Source organism: Oncorhynchus clarkii, chromosome 21 (assembly GCF_045791955.1).
Source record: "Oncorhynchus clarkii lewisi isolate Uvic-CL-2024 chromosome 21, UVic_Ocla_1.0, whole genome shotgun sequence".
Lineage (NCBI taxonomy): Eukaryota > Metazoa > Chordata > Actinopteri > Salmoniformes > Salmonidae > Oncorhynchus > Oncorhynchus clarkii.
In genome coordinates, this window is record NC_092167.1 from 7,461,666 (window position 1) to 7,483,939 (window position 22,274).

A 22,274-nucleotide genomic window follows, 5' to 3' on the forward strand; every position below is an offset into this window, starting at 1 on the left:
GATTACTATCAACTTGTTTTGTATTTGAATAGATTATCTTCTGTTAGTCAGCACCTCACCTAAAGTGTCTATGATCTTTAATTGTTTTACTTCCTAGGTGGATTTTTTTTTGCCTTATTGCTTACCTGTACAATGTGCCATATGGGTTAGGGCTCCACCCGATGGGTTCTATTTGTTCTTTCTGGACAGGACCACCCACAAATGAAATCCCTGTTTGAATTCTTTAAAAGTGCATAATTCCTTACTCGTTGATTAGAAATCATTGGAAAGGTAAAAGCCATGTGATGGTGCCCTTGCATTTACTTGTCCAATCTTGTAATAATAATCAATGATTGCCGGGTGCAGGAGGAAGGATGCACTTTTCATTCAACTACTCTCCCCACACAAGAGGGCGCTGTGCAGCATATCCTCTCCCGAAGGGTCTTTGCCACAGTCGTGTGTCTATGCTTTGCCCCTCCTTTAGAGCTGTTGTGACTTCGAGTGTGTGTGTCATGAACAACAGCACTAGCAACAAACGTGAAATTGGCTGTTTGCCTTCAAAATAAAAGTCCCCCATTGAAACTGATTCCACTATGAAAATAGTGGAATTATGCCACAATTGGACTAGATAATGGTAAACAAGGATGTTTTATAATGTTGGTATATACATTTAACAAAAGACAATTTAACGCAAAACATACAATTCAGTTGAAATCGCACTGTGGATGTATATAGACTTCAGAATTGCATTGGAGGCATACTTAAATTGCAATGTACAGCCTTACCTATGGATCTTGGGTCCATGAAATTGGGTATCAGCCTATTCGGTGACACCAACAGATTACAATTTACACAAATATGAGCTTTGTTGCTCTATTTGCAGGACTTTAACTGAGGAGTATTTTTCTCTGCTAATGCAGGAGTAATTAAGGCCTAGTTCACTAATTTTGTAAAATAAAATGTACTATTACTTTTTATTTCGATTTATCAGGGGCTTCCCGTGAATATAGAACTCACACTGTAGAACAGTATGTGGAAACACAGAGCTAGATAAGAGGAACAAGTGGTCGTGTTCAGGTTGTAAATGGCAGCGAGTAGCGTGGATGAAAAGGAGGAAATTGAGAAAAGGTTGGAATGGCAACAGCTGTGCTGGAATGAGAACAATATGGGTGTCAGTTCTGATTATATAGAGCGGGAGAATGAGCGTCAAGGACTTAAATGGTCTGTAGTGGAGACACAGGAAGAAGAGAGATCATGATACAGAAAGCAGTGGAGCGTCTAGGAAAGAAAGCATAAAGATGGCCAAGGTTGGAAGCAAGAGTCATAATGTGTCAGAGTGGAAAGTGGTGATGGTGTTTGATGAGACCACAGGGCCTCATTTACACCCTATCTGACTAACCAATGCATTGGAGAAAGAGATAGGTGAAGTCAAACTCTCCTGGTTCATTGGAAAGGTAAATTGCTAATATTTTGAGGTAGCCAGGCTCAGAAAGGCAAGATTCTGCAAATGGAAAAGCTTAATGGGATGAAGCTTAAAAGCCATATCCCTGGGGCTTATGCTAGGTTGAGGGGAGTCATCACTGGGGCCCCAATATCTACGTCCATAGTTGATATTAAAGAAAATGTGAAGGGAGGCAGAGTGATTGAGGCCAAAAGTTTGCTCAGTAGGAAAGAGGGTCAAAGAAGTGAAAGTTTATCAGTGCTGCTGAGGTTTGAGAAGGTTTTGCCTGGAACAGTATAGATAGCATTCTCTTATTTCAATGTTGTTGACATGCTGAATCATTCAAATGGTGGATTGTTTCAGCAGGTTATAGATAAAGTTGAATGGATTCGGGGGCTTGGGATGGGTTTTAGCAGGTATTGATTTGTTTTTTATTTTTTATTTTCTAGGTAGACCGTGATTCACCGCAAACTTCAGGACAGTGCGTAGCAGTATGCACCTTAAACGTTTGTTTGACCGCTATGATTTAAAGATGAATTGAATGGCCTCACACTCCAGTACAGTAGGTGGCGGTGAAGAATAATGTATGGTCGTCCTTTATGTTTAGGAGATTATTGAAGTACCACAAGAGTAAATAGCGATTTTCTGAAACAGGGAAGAAGAGTCTGTCATCGTATAGCCAAGGCTTGTAACCGTGGCGTTTCTCAGGTAAAGTTGCCAGCTATCTTGCTAACGTTCGCTGTTTATTTTATTTTATTTTTAGCTCTTGCCAATTAAATCGATTTGCTGTTGGGGCAATCAGGTTTATCTAACTATTTTTACCAGGGTTGGCTAGCTAGATACTGTTAACGGAATCGAACTAATTTGTGAATCGCTGTAACTAGTTATGGCTAAATCTAACCATACTTTAACGTTACTTATTTGGGGACGATAATTTATTCGGAAAAATTGATGTGTCTAGTTTGCACAGTTAGCTGACTACTGTTAGCCAAACACTATTAACACATAACTAATTGCGTAGCCAGCAGATCTGACCCGATTGTTTAAACTGTACCAGGGTCGGACAGGCTTCCTATGTAGATTAAAACTGAAATGTATAACTTCCGGTGTAGATTAAGACTGGAGCCAGTGTGAGAAGGTTTAGAAAACGTAGCTAGCAACCTCAATTCGAATTGTTCCAAAATGGCTGCTGTCCTGCTAACTCGCATGAGAACAACATAGCAGTCATTCAATCTTCTTGGTATGACAATTTGGACTACAAGGCATTTCCCATCCCTGTTTTGAGCTATGTTTTCTGAACCATATCTCGCGCCGGCTCCAAACCCTAGTGCAGCTGAGCAATCTTTACATTTGTATTTTTTTATTTAACCTTTATTTAACCAGGTAGGCAAGTTGAGAACAAGTTCTCATTTACAATTGCGACCTGGCCAAGATCAAGCAAAGCAGTTCGACACATACAACAACAGAGTTACACATGGAGTAAAACAAACATACAGTCAATAATACAATAGAAAGTAAGTCTATATACAATGTGAGCAAATGAGGTGAGATAAGGGAGGTAAAGGCAAAAGGCCATGGTGGCAAAGTAAATACAATATAGCAAGTAAAACACTGGAATGGTAGATATGCAGTGGAAGAATGTGCAAAGTAGAAATAATGGGGTGCAAAGGAGCAAAATAAATACAGTAGGGGAAGAGGTAGTTGTTTGGGCTAAATTGTAGATGGGCTATGTACAGGTGCAGTAATCTGTGAGCTGCTCTGACAGCTGGTGCTTAAAGCTAGTGAGGGAGATAAGTGTTTCCAGTTTGAGATTTTTGTAGTTTGTTCCAGTCATTGGCAGCAGAGAACTGGAAAGAGAGGCGCCCAAAGGAGGAATTGGTTTTGGGGGTGACCAGAGAGATATACATGCTGGAGCGCATGCTGCTATGGTGACCAGCGAGCTGAGATAAGGGGGGACTTTACCTAGCAGGGTCTTGTAGATGACATGGAGCCAGTGGGTTTGGCGACGAGTATGAAGCGAGGGCCAGCCAACGAGAGCGTACAGGTCGCAGTGGTGGGTAGTATATGGGGCTTTGGTGACAAAACGGATGGCACTGTGATAGACTTCATCCAATTTATTGAGTAGGGTATTGGAGGCTATTTTGTAAATGACATCGCTGAAGTCGGTAGGATGGTCAGTTTTACGAGGGTATGTTTGGCAGCATGAGTGAAGGATGCTTTGTTGCGAAATAGGAAGCAAATTCTAGATATTATTTTGGATTGGAGTTGTTTGATGTGAGTCTGGAAGGAGAGTTTAGTCTAACCAGACACCTAGGTATTTGTAGTTGTCCACATACGCTAAGTCAGAGCCGTCTAGAGTAGTGATGCTGGACGGGCGGGCAGGTGCAGGCAGCGATCGGTTGAAAAGCATGCATTTAGTTTTACTTGTATTTAAGAGCAGTTGGAGGCCACGGAAGGAGCGTTGTATGGCATTGAAGCTTGTCTGGAGGGTTGTTAACCTCTTTAAGCTAGGGGGCACTATTTTTATGTTTGGAAAAATGACGTTCCCAAAGTAAATGGCCTATTTCTCAGGACCAGATGCTAGAATATGCTAGAATATAATTGACATATTAGGATAGAAAACACTCTAAAGTTTCCAAAACTGTCAAGATTTTGTCTGTGAGTTAAACAGAACTGATATTGCAGGCTAAAACCTGAGGAAAATCCAATCAGGAAGTGCCCCTGTTTTTGAAACCTCTGTTATGCATCCCTATTGCCCATTTAAAGGGATATCAACCAGATTCCTTTTTCTATGGCTTCCCTAAGGTGTCAACAGCCTTTAGACATAGTTTCAGGCTTTTATTTTGAAGAATGAGAGTGAACGACCACATTGCATAAGTGGATAGGTGGGGGCTCTGAGTGAGTCGTGCGCAAAAGAGAAAGGCGGCCATTATTACTCCTGGTCCTAGTGAAAAGCCAATTGTCCCGGTTGATATATTATCGAATAGATATTTGAAAAACACCCTGAGGATTGATTATAAAAAAAACGTTTGACATTTTCTGTGGGCATTATGGATATAATTTGGAATTTTTGTCTGCGTTGTCATGACCGCTCTATCCGGTGGATTCCTGGGCATAACGCACCAAACTAACGGAGGTATTTGGATATAAAAAATATGGAACAAAAGGAACATTTGTTGTCTAACTGGGAGTCTCGTGAGTGAAAACATCCGAAGATCATCAAAGGTAAACGATTAATTTGATAGATTTTCTGATTTTTGTGACCAAGTTACCTGATGCTAAGTGTACTTATTGTTTTGTCGAGCGATCGATAAACTTACACAAATGCTTGTATTGCTTTCGCTGTAAAGCATAATTTCAAAATCTGAGACGACAGGTGGATTAAAAGGCTAAGCTGTGTTTTGCAATATTGCACTTGTGATTTCATGAATATGAATATTTTCTAGTAATATTATTTGACTGTGGCTCTATGCTATTCAGCGTTGTTGATGGCAATTATACCAGATCCGGGATGGGTGGTTCAGAGAGGTTAACACAGTGTCCAAAGAAGGACCAGAAGGATACAGAATGGTGTCGTCTGCGTAGAGGTGGATCAGAGACTCACCAGCCACAAGAGCGACTTCATTTATGTATACGGAGAAAAGAGTCGGCCCAAGAATTGAACCCTGTGGCACCCCCATAGAGACTGCCAGAGGCCCGGACAACAGGCCCTCCAATTTGACACACTGAACTCTATCAGAGAAATAGTTGGTGAACCAGGCGAGGCAATCATTTGAGAAACCAAGGCTATCGAGTCTGCCGATGAGGATGTGGTGATTGACAGAGTCAAAAGCCAGTATTGTATTGTATTCTTATCGATAGCGGTTAAGATATCGTTTAGGACCTTGAGCGTGGCTGATTAATCTACTCGGATCTGCTGGCTAACTAATTGTACAAACTAGGATGCTTTCATTCAGCTGCCCTGAATGTGTCTGTGGGTTTTTCCTTTCAATTAAGGCCTAGAAAACCAGGTGAGCGGAGTTCTTTACTAATTAGTGACCTTAATGGAATGATTTAGACTCTCAGGGCACATGTCAAACAGTGAAATGCTTACTTACAGTCCTTCCCAACAATGCAGAGAAAGAAATGAGAAATAACAGAAAAGTAATACTAAATACACAATTAGTAACAATAACTGAGGTAGATATGTACATATGACTCGAAAACAGGATAGATAATAAACAATAGCAGCAGCGTATGTGATGAGTCAGTCGGTGCAAAAAGGGTACATGCAGATTGTCCAGGTAGCTATTTGGTTAACTACTTAGCAGTGGCTTGGGGTTATAAACTGTTCAGGATCCTTTTGGTTCCAGACTTGGTGCATCGGTACTGCTTGCCGTACAGTAGCAGAGAGAACAGTCTATGACTGGCTGGAGTCTTTGAAAATGTTTAGGGTTTTCCTCTGACACCGCCTGGTACAGAGGTCCTGGATGGCAGGGAGCTCTGCCCCAGTGGAGTACTGGGCCGTCCACACTACCCTCTGTAGGGCCTTGCGGTCGGATGCCAAGCAGTTGCCATACCAGGCGGTGATGCAACCAGTCAAGATGCTCTCAACGGTGCAGCTGTATGACTTTTTGAGGATCTGAGGACCCATGCCAAATCTTTTCAGCCTCCTGAAGGGTCCCCTCTTCACCACTGTGTTGGTGTGTGGACCATGATAGATCCTTAGTGGAGTGGACACAGAGGAACTTGAAGCTCTCAACCTGCTCCACTACAGCCCTGTCGATGTGAATGGTGATGTGCTTGGCCCTCCGTTTCCTGTAATCCATGATCAGCTTCTTTGTCTTGCTGACATTTGATTGAGAAGTTGTCCACAGGTCAGATAGAATAGATGTATAACACATAGGAATAGGTCTAGGGAAAATGTGCTATAGTTAAAGGGAATACCTATAACCATACTACCCTGTTCACATTACTTGGCAGTTTTTCAGCAGGGTAAAGCTGTTTGAACCACACCTTTTGTTCTGTAGCTTGACTCATTTTCTTACCGCCAGGTACAATCCAGGACACACACTTGCAACCTGTGTAGCTTCCTCACAGTGGGTTGTGGGAATTGCGGTTCAATAATCATTAATGTATGAAGGTTCTCTGTGGTCATTCACCTGCAGTAGAATCTGTCTAACACTTGTAGAGAGACAACTTCAACTGTGTCAGATAAGGGAGGAACAAAATGTGCCACATGCCAGACAAGTGGGTGACAACATTCCCTTGCAGTAATCTCCAGCCCAAAGCCCTGTGGGGTGTGATGTGTGACTGGAAATGAAACAGGCTGAAGGATGCTAATCCACAGAATACAACCTTGATCCAAGCATCAGATTCCCAATGCACAGCAATCACAGACACTAAGACTTTGAGAGGCGATGTCAGGACAGGTGGGAGCAGAGGGTGATCGTGACAGAAATCACTTAGGTAGGTCTTATCTCTGCTTCATCTTACTGTCATTACCTCTCATTCCCCTCCCAATGCAAAAGCCTCAGTATAGATGAATACATGACAGGTTGTATATAACCCGACCACCATGCTGCTATTAGCACAGAGTCAAAAAGAAGATGGAATTCACACGGTACCTCAGAGCCTGTTAATGGGATTTCTCACATTTAAGCCAGCAGCATACCACCCTGCATACCACCCTGCATACCACTGCTGGCTTGCTTCTGAAGCTAAGCAGGGTTGGTCCTGGTCAGTCCCTGGATGGGAGACCAGATGCTGCTGGAAGTGGTGTTGGAGGGCCTGTAGGAGACACTATTTCCTCTGGTCTAAAAAAATATCCCAATGCCCCAGGGCAGGGATTGGGGACACTACCCTGTGTAGGGTGCCGTCTTTCGGATGGGACGTTAAACGGGTGTCCTGACTCTGAAGTCATTAAAGATCCCATGGCACTTATTGTAAGAGTAGAGGTGTTAACCCCGGTATCCTGGCTAAATTCCCAATCTGGCCCTCAAACCATCACGGTCACCTAATAATCCCCAGTTTACAATTGGCTCATCTCCCCTGTAACTATTCCCCAGGTCGTTGCTGTAAATGAGAATGTTTTCTCAGTCAACTTACCTGGTAAAATAACGGATAATAAAAAATAAAAAACATTGTCTGCTCTCCTGACCTTAAACACGCCTGCATAGTGTGTTAATCAGCTTCCATCAGTCCCTCAACATTGTCTGCTCTCCTGACCTTAAACACGCCTGCATAGTGTGTTAGTCAGCTTCCATCAGTCCCTCAACATTGTCTGCTCTCCTGACCTTAAACACGCCTGCATAGTGTGTTAGTCAGCTTCCATCAGTCCCTCAACATTGTCTGCTCTCCTGACCTTAAACACGCCTGCATAGTGTGTTAGTCAGCTTCCATCAGTCCCTCATCATTGTCTGCTCTCCTGACCTTAAACACGCCTGCATAGTGTGTTAGTCAGCTTCCATCAGTCCCTCAACATTGTCTGCTCTCCTGACCTTAAACACGCCTGCATAGTGTGTTAGTCAGCTTCCATCAGTCCCTCAACATTGTCTGCTCTCCTGACCTTAAACACGCCTGCATAGTGTGTTAATCAGCTTCCATCAGTCACTCAACATTGTCTGCTCTCCTGACCTTAAACACGCCTGCATAGTGTGTTAATCAGCTTCCATCAGTCACTCAACATTGTCTGCTCTCCTGACCTTAAACACGCCTGCATAGTGTTAGTCAGCTTCCATCAGTCCCTCATCATTGTCTGCTCTCCTGACCTTAAACACGCCTGCATAGTGTGTTAGTCAGCTTCCATCAGTCCCTCAACATTGTCTGCTCTCCTGACCTTAAACACGCTTGCATAGTGTGTTAATCAGCTTCCATCAGTCCCTCAACATTGCTTATTGTTTATTACTTTTGCTGTGTTGGACCCAACATTATGACACTTTAGACAATGGTTACATATTTTCACCAATGCCAGGTATCAAGTCCTCTCAAAGATGCTAATGAATGTCCTAATGCTCTACCCATTGACATTGTCAGAACAAGCCTCTTAAAATTGCTCAAAAACAAACTCTTCCAATTAGCTCTGTCTCGAAAGCCCCTCTTTATATTTCACAGGCACTGTCATAAATGAATCACGCTGTATATGAAACACGTCAGTTTCCCACTTTTCTCTCAACTGGTCTCTGACCTCCCGAAATGCTTTCTCATCGTCGTGGGTGATCAGGCAGAACACCATCGTGTCATCATCGTGTCAGCAAACTTAATGACTGTGTTGGAGTCGTGGTTGAACAGGGAGTACAGGAGGGCACTAAGCACTCACCCCTAATGGGCCCCAGTATTGACGGTCAGCGTGGCGGATGTGTTGTTGCCTACCCTCACCACTTGAGGGGCAGCCTGTCAGGAAGTCCAGGATCCAGTTGCAGAAGGAGGTGTTCAGTTCCAGGATCCTTAGTTTCAGTTAGCTTCACAGTGTAACATTTTACATCAAAATGAAAGAAAAGTTATCTTGCACATTCAGCAGGCTGTGGTGTTAAATAGGCCTTTAGAATGGTTGTCTTTATTTTGTTACTATTAATGCACAAGCACGCCATTTTCCCCCACTCCTATCAATATTTATTTTGATTAAGTAATTTAATCAAATATTTTCAGTCGTCTTCCTCAAATGAACGGGAAGATGATGCAATCTTTCCAAGAGGAAGTAAATCTAATTTCATTGGTCCTCAACCCGTGGCTCAATCATTTAATTCGGCGTAAGTGGAGTTAGCAGGGAGTTTAGCCTTCCCTGGAGCATGTTTCGTTCTGAGGACATTTACCTGGCTGAAAGGTGAGACACATTCGTATGACTGGTTGACCAAATGTGCCTCTTCGTAGGATACCCCTCTAGCTTTGTATGTATTTCTGGCAATATTTATTTAGCCATCCCATTATTAACTACCGCTCTTCCTTGTTCTCAGTTAGATGCCAAAGTGAGTCATGTTTTAAACCCAGGAGGAAAGGCTAATGTCCAAGTCGTAGTGTGACATGATCATACCCAACCAGCCAAAGTTAACTAGCTAGTCAACCTTACTGTCGAACCACTGTCTCTCCCTCTGTATGTCTCTCCACACTGGAGAATATTGACATGTTGCTTTGTCTTTCAACAGGGGCATACATTGTGTTGTACTCACTGCAGATTCTTGGGACCAACATGAGAGCTGGAGGTAGGTTTTGCTATAATAGGTACCTGTATTTCTGACAGCATAACGTTTATCACATTTACTTGGGTCAGTGTGTGACAATTGTTTATCTTGGCTATTCTGTCTACAAATCATATTCTTAATCACAGGACAACATAGCTATGCCTATAGCCTACTTTTTTAGTTTATTAGGGACCCCATTAGCTACTGCTCATGTAGCTGCTACTCTTCCTGGGGTCCACACAACGTACATGACAAAATACAGAACAGTAATAGACAAGAACAACATAAGATATTACTTTAATATAGAAATAAGAGGTGTGTGTGGAAGAAAGACTCCAATAGACAGCAAATACTATTTACACACTTCATATATACATTCTTATGTACAATACAGTTAAATGAGACCTTCAGAAAGAGGAGAGGTGCTGTGATACAATATGTTTCTAAATGTGAACTTAAGGAGCCTCTGGTTGCAGAGCATTCCACGATTTCATGTTTCTATACATAACTGAGCGACACACTAAATGTGTTTTTGGTTTGGGTACCGTGGAGAAACCCATAGTGGTGTGTCTGGGGTATGTAGTGTATGCAAATGGTTAGGCATTTTCAAAAAAACACTTTTCTTAGACTAGAAGTAGTCCGTTTCTCCTCAACCATGAAATACTATCATGTTGTGTGTGTGTGCAGTTAAAGGCAAGGCGCTTGTTTTCAGCCAGCTGCAGCTTTGCTAGGTCTTTCTTTGCTGCACCTGACCATATTATGGGACAAGATCAAAGCCTGGTACAGTTGAGCTTTGTGTCAAAAACGCAGAACACACCACAACATACATACTGTACCGCTCACCATCTTCACAAAAACGTTGTATGTGACTTGGCAATGACAACTGACCATCCAATGTTACTCCTAGGAGTTGAGCTTCTTCAATGTGTAGCGGTATTGTTAGAGAGGGATAAAGATTTTGTTTTGGCGCCAGGCAGGTATTAACCCTTCTGAAAAGAAGAATAGGAGAGAGTAGCACTAGTAACCCCACCAATAATACCTCATACTAGAATAATGGCAGAGCAATTCAAAGGCCACTTCATACAAACAATTGATGACATAGAACCCAGCCAAAAACCTTAGAGAACTTGCAATGTTCTGTATTACGTCCCAGTGGAGGAGTGAGGGGGGGGGGGGGGTATAAATGGGTTAGTGGGGTGTGTTCATAGACAAAGGCTTTGAAATGTCCAAAAATATTCTTTGCTAAATGTCAATAGTCCCCCACAAAATCAATACAGTTCAATCAATAATAAACAAACTCTTACACAACCTCACTTTGACCTCACCATTCTGTATACATCTGGCCCTTCTTTGGACACTGTGTTAACTAACCTCCAAATGAGCTTCAATGCCATACAACACTCCTTCCATGGCCTCCAACTGCTCTTAAACGCTAGTAAAACCAAATGCATGCTTTTCAACCGTTCACTGTCCACACCCGCCCGCCCGACTAGCATCACTACCCTGGACGGTTCTGACTTAGAATATGTGGACAACTACAAATACCTAGGTGTCTGGCTAGACTGTAAACTCTCCTTCCAGACTCATATTAAACATCTCCAATCCAAAATCAAATCTAGAATCGGCTTTCTATTTCGCAACAAAGCCTCCTTCACTCACGCCGCCAAACTTACCCTAGTAAAACTGACTATCCTACCGATCCTCGACTTCGGCGATGTCATCTACAAAATAGCTTCCAACACTCTACTCAGCAAACTGGGTGCAGTCTATCACAGTGCCATCCGTTTTGTTACCAAATCACCTTATACCACTGTGACCACTGTCAACAATTTGCAGGAATAATTTTAGAATAAGTGCTGCATGTAGTTTCTCCTCATACACATCAGGCCAACAAATGTTTTTCATCTTAAACAAAGAGTCCTGAGAACATTTTGTAAGATCTGTTATAAATAGATTTAGACCCTGCCTTTGGTACTTCTGGCTTTTCTTGTTATTGCCACATTGTTATGGTCACTAGCCAATGGGAACTGATATTGCTTTGGAGGGTCATGTTACAGGCTTTAGTCACAGTAAGAAACTTCCTCTGGAGAGGACAACTAGATAACCAGTCAATGTTCAGGTCACCAAGCAAATGAATTTCTCTGTTAGCATCAGAGACCTTATCTGACACACACACATTAGACATGGTGTTGAAATAGTGTTCCATTTCCTCTCTCTCCTCTCTCCTGCTGTCTATTGATCTCTTCATTCTCTTTCTTTGGTCTATGTATCTAATTTCCTTCAGGCTTCCTGAAGTTGGCTGCATTGATTTCGGTCTTTTTCCTGGCAGTTTTCCTTGCCTTCCAGCTGCTGGAGATTAACATGGACTTCAATCTGGGGAATGTGTTTGGTGAGTTTGGTTACAGGTGTTTTCCAGTGTTGTAACTGTGCATATCAATCTATTGCCTGAGCTTGCATGGAATTCCAAGGAGGAATCACTTAGTTTCAAAGGCTATTGTTTTGAATACATCTCTCAATAGATGGTATTAATAATCTTCACCAGGGATTCTAAATTTAGGCCTTCAGAAAAACCTTTGTCGTGTCTGCATACGACACCCCTTAGTCTCTGTCTGAAGCTAAATTCACACACTACGGAGACGGAAGGTGCGTAGCGCAATGTTGTTTTTCGTCACAAAAGGGGTGGCTCCTTGTGATATTTTCTGGCATTCGGCCGTACTTTTGTGCTACCTGGAAATTGAGACACTCTGTATCATTCCCTTCCGTAGCCGTGGGGGCAGTGTTGTCGCTCGGTATCATTCCCTTCCGCAGCCGTGGGGGCAGTGTTGTCGCTCGGTATCATTCCCTTCCGTAGCCGTGGGGGCAGTGTTTGTCGCTCTGTATCATCCCTTCCGTAGCCGTGGGGGCAGTGTTGTCGCTCGGTATCATTCCCTTCCGTAGCCGTGGGGGCAGTGTTGTCGCTCGGTATCATTCCCTTCCGCAGCCGTGGGGGCAGTGTTGTCGCTCGGTATCATTCCCTTCCATAGCCGTGGGGGCAGTGTTGTCGCTCGGTTCCTTGTTCTGATCTACAGGTTATTCATCAAAGTAGCCTAATTTGTATTTGTAACCAAATATAATCTCTGCGACTGTTCAAACGCTAAACCAAACAACAAGAATCTACCCCCTGAAAATATTTAGTTTATTAGTAATAACCAGTGATTCCAGGCTATTGTGAAGTGGTAGAACCTGCTTTAGCCAACTAGCTAGCCATGTGCTTTTATCTGATATCTGAATGAGTACACAAGCAGGATATCAAACTGGGATAATGTTTTAGGTTGCACCGGCAAGTAGGAGAGTATTTGCTAGGGCATGTTTAAAAAAAAAAGGATAATTCTGATTTCACATGGAGATGTGTGATGCTAAAAGGCCTGGCCAGCTTGCTATGTTTTTAGCCAGGCTACAGCCAGATTTAGTGCAAAGCTCAATGTTTTAACTTTCTTAAATAAGGAACTCATGAGCTCACGGGCTAATGTCATAAAGACATCTGGAACTCGAGTCTAACTTGTCTGTTTCTGTCCCTCCACAACAGGGTCTATGCCTGTAGAGGAAGGCCGTAAGTATACTTCAATAACTTCTCCTGTTACATCACTTTAACCTGATTCCCTCAATCAATCAAGTTACATTTCTTCTTTTCTTTCCTCCCTGTGGTATATGAAAATCAGAACTGATCTTCTCTTAACAATCCATGGAAACACCTTGCCTTGTATGCTTAAGTGTTAGGAGCTAAGTAGTTCATCTGTGTGTATTGTGTACTTACCACCTGGCCTTCATTGTGAATGTTTTGGTTCTTTAGCTGTTGAGTTCTATGTAAATAGTCTGGTTTGTGCGTGAGAGAGATTCAAGCTGTGTGTGTAATAGTAGACTGTGTTTGCAGGGCCTAGATATGTACGTGTTCGCTGATATTGTGTGTTTTTGATGGGGGGGGGGGGGGGGGGGGGTGCTAAAGTGTGTTGGTATTGTATACTCTGTTTGGAATTCCATTCACAGCTACCAGACAGGAACGCTACAAGTGTGGCCTCTCCAAGCCATGTCCCGAGGGACACTTCTCCTTTAAGATGGCCAGCGGAGCAGCCAGTGTTGTCGGTCCCAAAATCTGCCTGGAGGACAACATGTAAGAGACATGATAGACCCATAATAACAGTACAACTAAAGACCCACATCCCTCAACTTATATTAACAGTACAACCAAAGACCCACATCCATCTCAACCTATAATAACAGTACAACTAAAGACCCACATCCCTCTCAACCCATAATAACAGTACAACTAAAGACCCACATCCCTCAACTTATATTAACAGTACAACCAAAGACCCACATCCATCTCAACCTATAATAACAGTACAACTAAAGACCCACATCCCTCTCAACCCATAATAACAGTACAACTAAAGACCCACATCCCTCAACTTATATTAACAGTACAACCAAAGACCCACATCCATCTCAACCTATAATAACAGTACAACTAAAGACCCACATCCCTCTCAACCCATAATAACAGTACAACTAAAGACCCACATCCCTCAACTTATATTAACAGTACAACTAAAGACCCACATCCCTCAACCTATAATAACAGTACAACCAAAGACCCACATCCATCTCAACCTATAATAACAGTACAACCAAAGACCCACATCCCTCAACTTATATTAACAGTACAACTAAAGACCCACATCCCTCTCAACCCATAATAACAGTACAACCAAAGACCCACATCCCTCTCAACCCATAATAACAGTACAACCAAAGACCCACATCCCTCTCAACCTATATTAACAGTACAACCAAAGACCCACATCCCTCTCAACCTATATTAACAGTACAACCAAAGACCCACATCCCTCTCAACCTATATTAACAGTACAACCAACGGCCCACCCCCTCTTAACCTATATTAACAGTACAACCAATAACCCACCCCCTCTTAACCTATATTAACAGTACAACCAACAACCCACCCCCTCTTAACCTATATTAACAGTACAGCCAATAACCCACCCCCTCTTAACCTATATTAACAGTACAACCAACAACCCACCCCCTCTTAACCGATACACAGGGGCCTAATTAGAAACAAGTATTTTAAATAAGACATGTTTTATCCCCCCCCGCGCAAAAAAATAACCTTGCACTTGACTTTTCCTTCTAGCACTGACTTTACTGATTACTACTTTTTATTTTGAAAGAATTTACAGCACTTACTATGACTGTTATGTGGTGTCTCACCTAGCTATCTTAAGATGAATGTGCAACTGTAAGTAGCTGTGGATAAGAGCATCTGCTAAATGACTAAAAGGTCTATTGCCAGGTAGAAATCTAGAGTGCAAGGCTGACACAATAGGATATTCTACAACACAATTATCCATGTCTGTTCTACAGGATGCATTTCTGTTCTTATTTTATAGATTCCTAGACAGACTCGCATAGACCGGTATGAACTAGATCGTAACTGAGATGGAGATTCAATTTAAACATGCCTCTAGCAACCTGTTGACTGTTAACCCTCTATTTAATTAACTGTTGACTGACTCTTGTGGCATTCTGCATCCGCGCTATTGAAATCCAATTCCTCAGGCATTGCTTCAAGGGAATCAAGTCTGGTTCAGAATAAGTATTTTATTTGTGTGTCGACGCTATACGACCAGGGTGTGACAAGTCTCAGTGCAGTGGTACACGCCCGGGAACAAAGACAAGGATGGGACTAACCTAAACACAAAGTACCCAATAAAATACATGCAGGCTCACTGTCACACAATGCTTAATTTGTCCTTTCAGATTGATGAGTGGAGTCAAGAACAACGTGGGCAGAGGAATTAACATCGCCCTGGTTAACGGTAAACTAGCCTTGTCACTGCTACATGCCATAGACAAACAGTACTTCTCCTTGTAGTCAAATCAGATGTTTTACATGACTACATCTGTGAGTAATATGACAATTGAAAATGACATCTGGTGTGTGAAACATTTACTTTGTTCAGGGATTGGCAGCTCGAGTCCTTCGAGGATGTGTAGAGTGCCTAGATGGCTGTTAGTGCTGGGCTGGAACAAAAGCCTGCATAGAACATGGCCCTGGACTGTAGTTGCCCATCCCTGCCTTGGTTAACTACTTCAATACTAACCCGTCCATACCGCTGTTCATATACACTGAGTGTACAAAACATTAAGAACACAATTCCTGCCTCCCGGGTGGCGCAGTGGTTCAGAGTCCCTGGGTTCGCGCCCAGGCTCTGTCGTAACCGGCCGCGACCGGGAGGTCCGTTGGGCGACGCACAATTGGCCTAGCGTCGTCCGGGTTAGGGAGGGATTGGTCGGTAGGGATCTCCTTGTCTCATCGCGCACCAGCGACTCCTGTGGCGGGCCGGGCGCAGTGCGCGCTAGCCAAGGTTGCCAGGTGTACGGTGTTTCCTCCGACACATTGGTGCGGCTGGCTTCCGGGTTGGATGCGCGCTGTGTTAAGAAGCAGTACGGCTGGTTGGGTTGTGTATCGGAGGACGCATGACATTCAGCCTTCGTCTCTCCCGAGCCCGTACGGGAGTTGTAGCAATGAGACAAGATAGTAGCTACTACAACAATTGGATACCACGAAATTGGGGAGAAAAGGGGGTAAAATTCACAAAAAAAACACTATTCCTAATATTGAGTTGCACCCCCTTTTGCCCTCAGAACAGCCTCAATTTGACGGGGCATGGACTCTACAATGTGTCAAAAGTGTTCCACAGGGATGTTCACTCCAATGTGTCCCACAGTTGTCAAGTTGGCTTGATGTCATTTGGGTAGTGGACCATTCTTGATACACACAGGAAACTTGGTGTGACAAACCCAGCAGGGTTGCAGTTCTTGACACAAATCGCTGCGCCTGGCACTTACTATCATACCCCGTTCAAAGGCATTTAAATATTTCTCTTGCCAATTCACCTTCTAAATGGCAAACATACACAATTAAAAATCCTTATTTGACCTGTACACTGATTGAAGTGGATTTAACAGGTGACATCAATAAGGGATCATAGCTTTCACCTGGATTCACCTGGTCAGTGTCACGGAAAGAGGTGTTCTTAATGTTTTGTACACTCAGTGTAAACAGTACTTTCCATTGTCATTGAATGTACTATAATTCACTATTCATGATAGGAGTTAGCCTGCGATCGTACATTAGCTTGTCGTGAACAAGTTGTTTGTTCTCCACAGGAAAGACAGGGGACCTCATCAAGACAGACTACTTTGACATGTGGGCGGGAGGTGAGGCCTTAGTTTCAGTTAGATTTCCCGTGTTTCCGTGTCATGGAGTGCCTCTTGACTAGGCAGGCGGACCAGGCAAACCAGTCTTGTACCTGTGTATTTGTTGTGTGTGCAGATGTCAACACGCTCATCACATTCCTGAAGACTATTGAAGAAGGAACAGTAGTGATGATGGCCACGTTTGACGATTCGGCCTCCAAGTAGGTGTTCTGAACTGAAAAAACTTCTCCGTGAACTCTTAGATTATAATTTTAAGCTTAGGCAAATACTTCAGTTAAGTGTCTTGATCAATCTGTTTCGTTCCTCCAGGGGCTGAATTGAACCCTTGTAGAATTGACAAATGACTATCACCTAAATAAACCTGTTAACTGACTGCGGGGAAATGTAAATGAATTTCGCCCTAACTGCTGATATTAAAGGAGTCACCAATTACTGATGTATAACAATGGTGACTAAGAGCAAAGGTTAAAGTAAAGGAAAGAGTGGAAGGTAGAGATATTTAAGTCTACAGACTCTCAATGACATTCTAGCTGTGTATTCACTAGCAAAAGGGGAGGAACTACCTGAACTTGTCCAATAAGAAACGTTTTATTTTTGTGTTGAGACATTTTGCTACGGTGTGCACAAATGAATACGACCCTGCTTTGTGGTCCACAGGCTGAACGACGAGTCCAAGAAGATGATTGGTGAACTTGGAAGTTCCAGCATCAGCACATTAGGTTTCAGGGACAACTGGATCTTTGTGGGAGGCAAAGGGATCAAGACCAAGAGTCCCTTTGAGGAGGTAACTTCCCCCCCACACACACACACACTTTTTAAATCTTTATCCTCCTTAACCTGGTTTGTTCACATTTTTCCCTTTTGGTCTGTTCACAACAGGACTTTTTCACCTCTCCCCGTTGAAATATCATGGCTTCAGTGAAGCACAACTGAGAGAACTTTGTCTATAGAAATATATAGTACCTAGAACACACCATTTATCATGATACAGATTCATTTCCCAGCCCTGTCATAAAGACTTGTGCGCGCTGTTCTGCTTCAGAAATGGGCATGTTTTATATTGGAGTCGATACAATAACTTGTAAAACTGCACCTGGATGTCCTCATCAACAACCCTCAGACTCAACTCTGGACCTCCAAGCCAGTCCCACTGCATTTTGTTCATTGTTCCTGTCTAATCAGGGACTGATTTAGACTCGGGACACGGTGTGCGTGTGTGCAATTAATTATCAGGTAGAACAGAACCAGCAGACTCAGGACCTTGTAGGTAAGAGTTGAACACCCCTGGTCTACAATGTCGCAGATGTCATCGGAGGATTGATTACCTAGAGAGGCAAGGTGAAATGTCCCAAATGGAGCTAGATGAAGCCAGAACAATAATCTACTTGTTGAGCATAGCTATAGCCTTCAGTCTGGTGTTCATGGTCAGTTTGTCAAGGTCCCAACATCAGCGTATAACTCTCTTGCAACAAGGCACTTAGACGCGAGAATGCACTCGAACGTGACGTTTGTTTGTAAACTAAAAATTGCTTTATCAGACATGTAAAACACAGCCGCTCCATGATTTAGTTTTTGTCCTTTACAGTTCTGAACTATTGATTTCATTATCTGAGTTTTACCAGAGAAGCCAATTTTGAGAATACTGTCTTTTTACATTTCCATCTGACCCTTGAACATGTTCTCCCAGAGTGAACAGGCACTCCTTCAATATTGACTTTCCATCCTCCCTTATGTGTTCTTGGGACATTGTTTGTGATCGCTGTGCCGGTACACACACAGCCTTATCAGACAAGAGGGGCCATGCAATATGCTTCCCAAATGGTGTCCTATTCCCTTGTAGTGCACAAAACACTTGCACTATATAGGGAATAGGCTGCCATTTGGGATGCTGACATTGGGTCTAATTCAAAACCTCTGTCTCTGTCTCTACAGCACATAAAGAACAACGCCGACACCAACAAGTACGAGGGCTGGCCCGAGGTGCTGGAGATGGAAGGCTGCATACCCCAAAGACAGGAGTGATCTTTTCACTTCAACCCTCGATCGGCCATCTCCGGTTCCCTTCATAGCCGACCCCTTCACGCCTTTGGTTGCGTCTCCCATTCTTCTCTTAAAATAGTGTACTTGCACACTTTCCTATGATGGCTCTAGCAATTGAACCTCCCTCCACCCAATGCTAACACCAACGCAGCCTTTGTATTTTAGAGACTGTCCCTCTGCATTGCAGCTGTCAATGTTTGCAGCAATCGGTGTTTGACGTCAGGGAGCATCCTTGTTTGTTTGTGTCAAGGTATTGTCTATTTATAGAAAGAGGAATGGTATGGCAGAAATTCCTGTTACTGGTTATTCAGCAGAATGTACCAAGATCACTGTGAAATTTGTAAATAGAACTACAAAAAAAGTATCAAACTTTTGAACATCGATATTGTAATATAACATCTTGGAAAGCTATATGGCTTAAGATCCTTGTTACTTAAGAGTGAATTTATATTATAGCTTTTTATCTTTAGTGATTGGTCTTTTTTTTATGTTAGTTTTTGTGTGGGTTGGGAGTGGAATGAATGAGGAAGCGTGTAGCTAAATCACGTTAGTGGGGATTTTGTCTTGTGTGCATCTTCCTTGGATAGAATGAGGATCGTTGGCTTTGGATGGGGGACATGTACGTAAGTGTTTCAGTAACAATCTTATCGATATTTTAGGGAAATATTTAGCTGATTTGATAAATCACTTGGGATTTTATTGGCACCTTGACAGCCTTGGAAAAACCATTCAAGAAATAGATTGATACAGTACAAAGATGACTAGGTTTTGATTTCGTGGCTAGATCTTACTTTCCCCAGTATCGCTGGTTTACTTTAAAGACTAACTGCATCACATCTCTTCCACTTGGCTCTCCTAAAGCTTTGATTACCTCATTGCGACTGACATTTTGGTTCTTATCATATAATGCAAGAACTGCCTAGGCTGAAGCTCACAGCTTTTAGCTGAGTTACTGCTGGCTTTTGCAACATTGCATCATATCCCCCTGGATCTTCTTCAGTGAGCGGTCTCAGTACCACTACCACTGTTCATTAGCTGTGGTCATATTAGCTACAATTCAACCCAGCTGTCATGTTGTCACACTTGGAATGGAGTAAGCTACATGTATAACAAATAATACATTTGATGTTTTATTTAAAGAAGCAAGTCGGTTAAGAACAAATTCTTATTTACAATGAAGGCCTACACCGGCCAAACCCGGACGACGCTGGGCCAATCGTGCGCCGCCCTATGGGACTCCCAATCAGGACCAGTTGTGATACCGTCTGGAATGGAACCAGGGTGTCTAGTGACTCCTCAAGCACTGAGATTCAGTGCCTTAGACCGCTGCACCACTCGGGGACCCATGGATTGATTCAGTGGATTAATTCCTGTTCTGTGTGTGAAGTTGAATCCAGTGGGAGATTATTGCATATGCAGTTATGTCATGTGCTTTAACTACGGTAACACCTGGTGCTGAAAGTAGCACACGTTTCAGAGTGTAATGTAAAACTCTTGTTGCCCAAAACATCTCAGCTCGGTCCCCTGGTTGGTTCAAAGGATATCTCTGTTTTTGGTCAAATGGCAGGAATACAATCCTGTTTCTGTTTGCTTTTAGGGCAGTACGTGTAACCTAACACAATGTGATTGTGGAGGCTATTCTGAAACCTGTCCCCCCCCCATCCACTTGTCTATGGAGTCATTGTAATGAAGGATTTCTCCTTTTGTCTTGACATTGGCAAGATATCTAACACAATGAATGACATCCTCCACATTGCCTTTTAAAAAAAGATCTGTGCTCTGTTTTTTTGGTTTCATTTGAAGACCTTGAGTGAAGTGAAAAGCCCAAATCGATACCCCATCGATGCCATTCCAAAAACAAGTGTGCCCTTCCTGCTCTTAATGGAATTCATTCCACCAATGTGCCTTGTCTGACTTACAAATCCATAGACAGTCTATGTAATATTTATTATTTCTGCATCTCTACTAAACTACTGATTTGTTAATCATTCATGTTGTTGCAAGGAAGTTAAATGGGGAACAATTCTGATAATTGTGACTCATTTTGTTGCAATGTCTGTGTCGTGAAACATTTCAAGCATCTTACCATTCATGAGTATGATTAATAAAGCTCAACCTATCTTCATTGTACGTGTGACATTTATTTAGACAGAAGTCCTGAATTTGAAAAGTATTTCTCTCACAACGCCTTTAACATCTTAAATCATGTTGGCAGATGAAGTTGACTTGATTTTAGGGAGGTGTGAGGTCGTCTGAGGGGGTGCCGAGTCATATTTCTGTCTGTAATAAAGCCCTTTTAGGGAGGAGAAACTCATTTTGATTGGCTGTGCCTGGCTCCACAGGGCCCCTGCCCAGTCATGTGAGAACCCCATAGATTAGGGCCTAATGAATTTATTAAATTGACTGAATTCCTTATGAACTTTAACTCTGTACAATCTTTGAAACTGATACATGTTGCGTTTTATATTTTTGTTCAGTACAGTCATCTGCATCAATCTGGCTTGTCTTGTCTTCAAGAGGTTGCATCATACTCAAATGGCATGAATAGATATAGGTCTTTGTTTTGTTACTGTGACACTGTCTGTTCTACATAGCCTAATGTTTCTATACTAAGAACATTCCACAAGGTTGTGCTGGGATTCTATTATATAATAACCAAATACCCTATTCTCTTTGCAAAAGGTCAGCAATAATTTACCACCTGGTTTTAATAAGAGTTATAAACTGGGTGGTTTGAGCCCTGAATGCTGATTGGATGACATCAAGACTGTCTACCACGGTATGACAAAACATTTATTTTTACTGCTCTAATTATATTGTTAACCAGTTTATAACAGCAATAAGGCACCTCATGAGTTGGTGCTATATGGCCAATATACAACTGCTAAGGGCTGTATCCAGGCACTCCGTGTTGTGTCGTGTGGGAGAACAGCCCTTAGCTGATATTGGCCATATACCACATGCTTTCAGGGCTTATTGCTTAAATATATGACTGACTGTGGCTATTGTTGGTATGTATTTTGAATGCATACTTGTACACAATGCACATCACATCTACACACCTGTGTGGATTCCACGCCAACAACGCTCTAATCAGATCACTTGCAGGTCATGCACGTGATGTTACTGACCTTGCACCCAACCTCTGTAAAAAAGTTTGTTTTCAAGTGTCATGTTGACAAGCACAAACATTGTAACTAGTAAATAATTAAAACAAATTTGACAGTGAAAAGTATGTACAAAGCGAACCGTAGAGTCATTATAGAGTCATTATACCCTAATGTAAGCCTATTTGTCTATTAGCCAAATAAAAATAGGCCTTCAACTTGTAAGCATATAGCCTCTAAATAAATGTTAAACAAAATAGTTGAAGCACA

General features: G+C 42.5%; 1 protein-coding gene across 2 annotated transcripts; it reads left to right on the forward strand.

The window, feature by feature from the left end:
- Positions 1-1,900: 1,900 nt before the first annotated feature.
- On the forward strand, positions 1,901-21,015 carry LOC139378432 (protein FAM3C-like). 2 transcript variants are annotated; one of them, XM_071120604.1, is made up of 10 exons: positions 1,901-2,128; positions 9,541-9,597; positions 11,861-11,965; positions 13,142-13,165; positions 13,600-13,723; positions 15,394-15,452; positions 16,807-16,857; positions 16,973-17,057; positions 17,515-17,641; positions 18,790-21,015. In XM_071120604.1, the coding sequence occupies exons 2-10, from the start codon at positions 9,585-9,587 to the stop codon at positions 18,877-18,879; spliced, it is 678 nt and encodes a 225-aa protein (XP_070976705.1). In that variant the 5' UTR covers positions 1,901-2,128; positions 9,541-9,584; the 3' UTR covers positions 18,880-21,015. The 2 variants fall into 2 exon arrangements, with proteins under 2 accessions (XP_070976705.1, XP_070976704.1); XM_071120603.1 differs by lacking the exon at positions 1,901-2,128 and having other exon boundaries at positions 9,464-9,597.
- Positions 21,016-22,274: the final 1,259 nt, after the last annotated feature.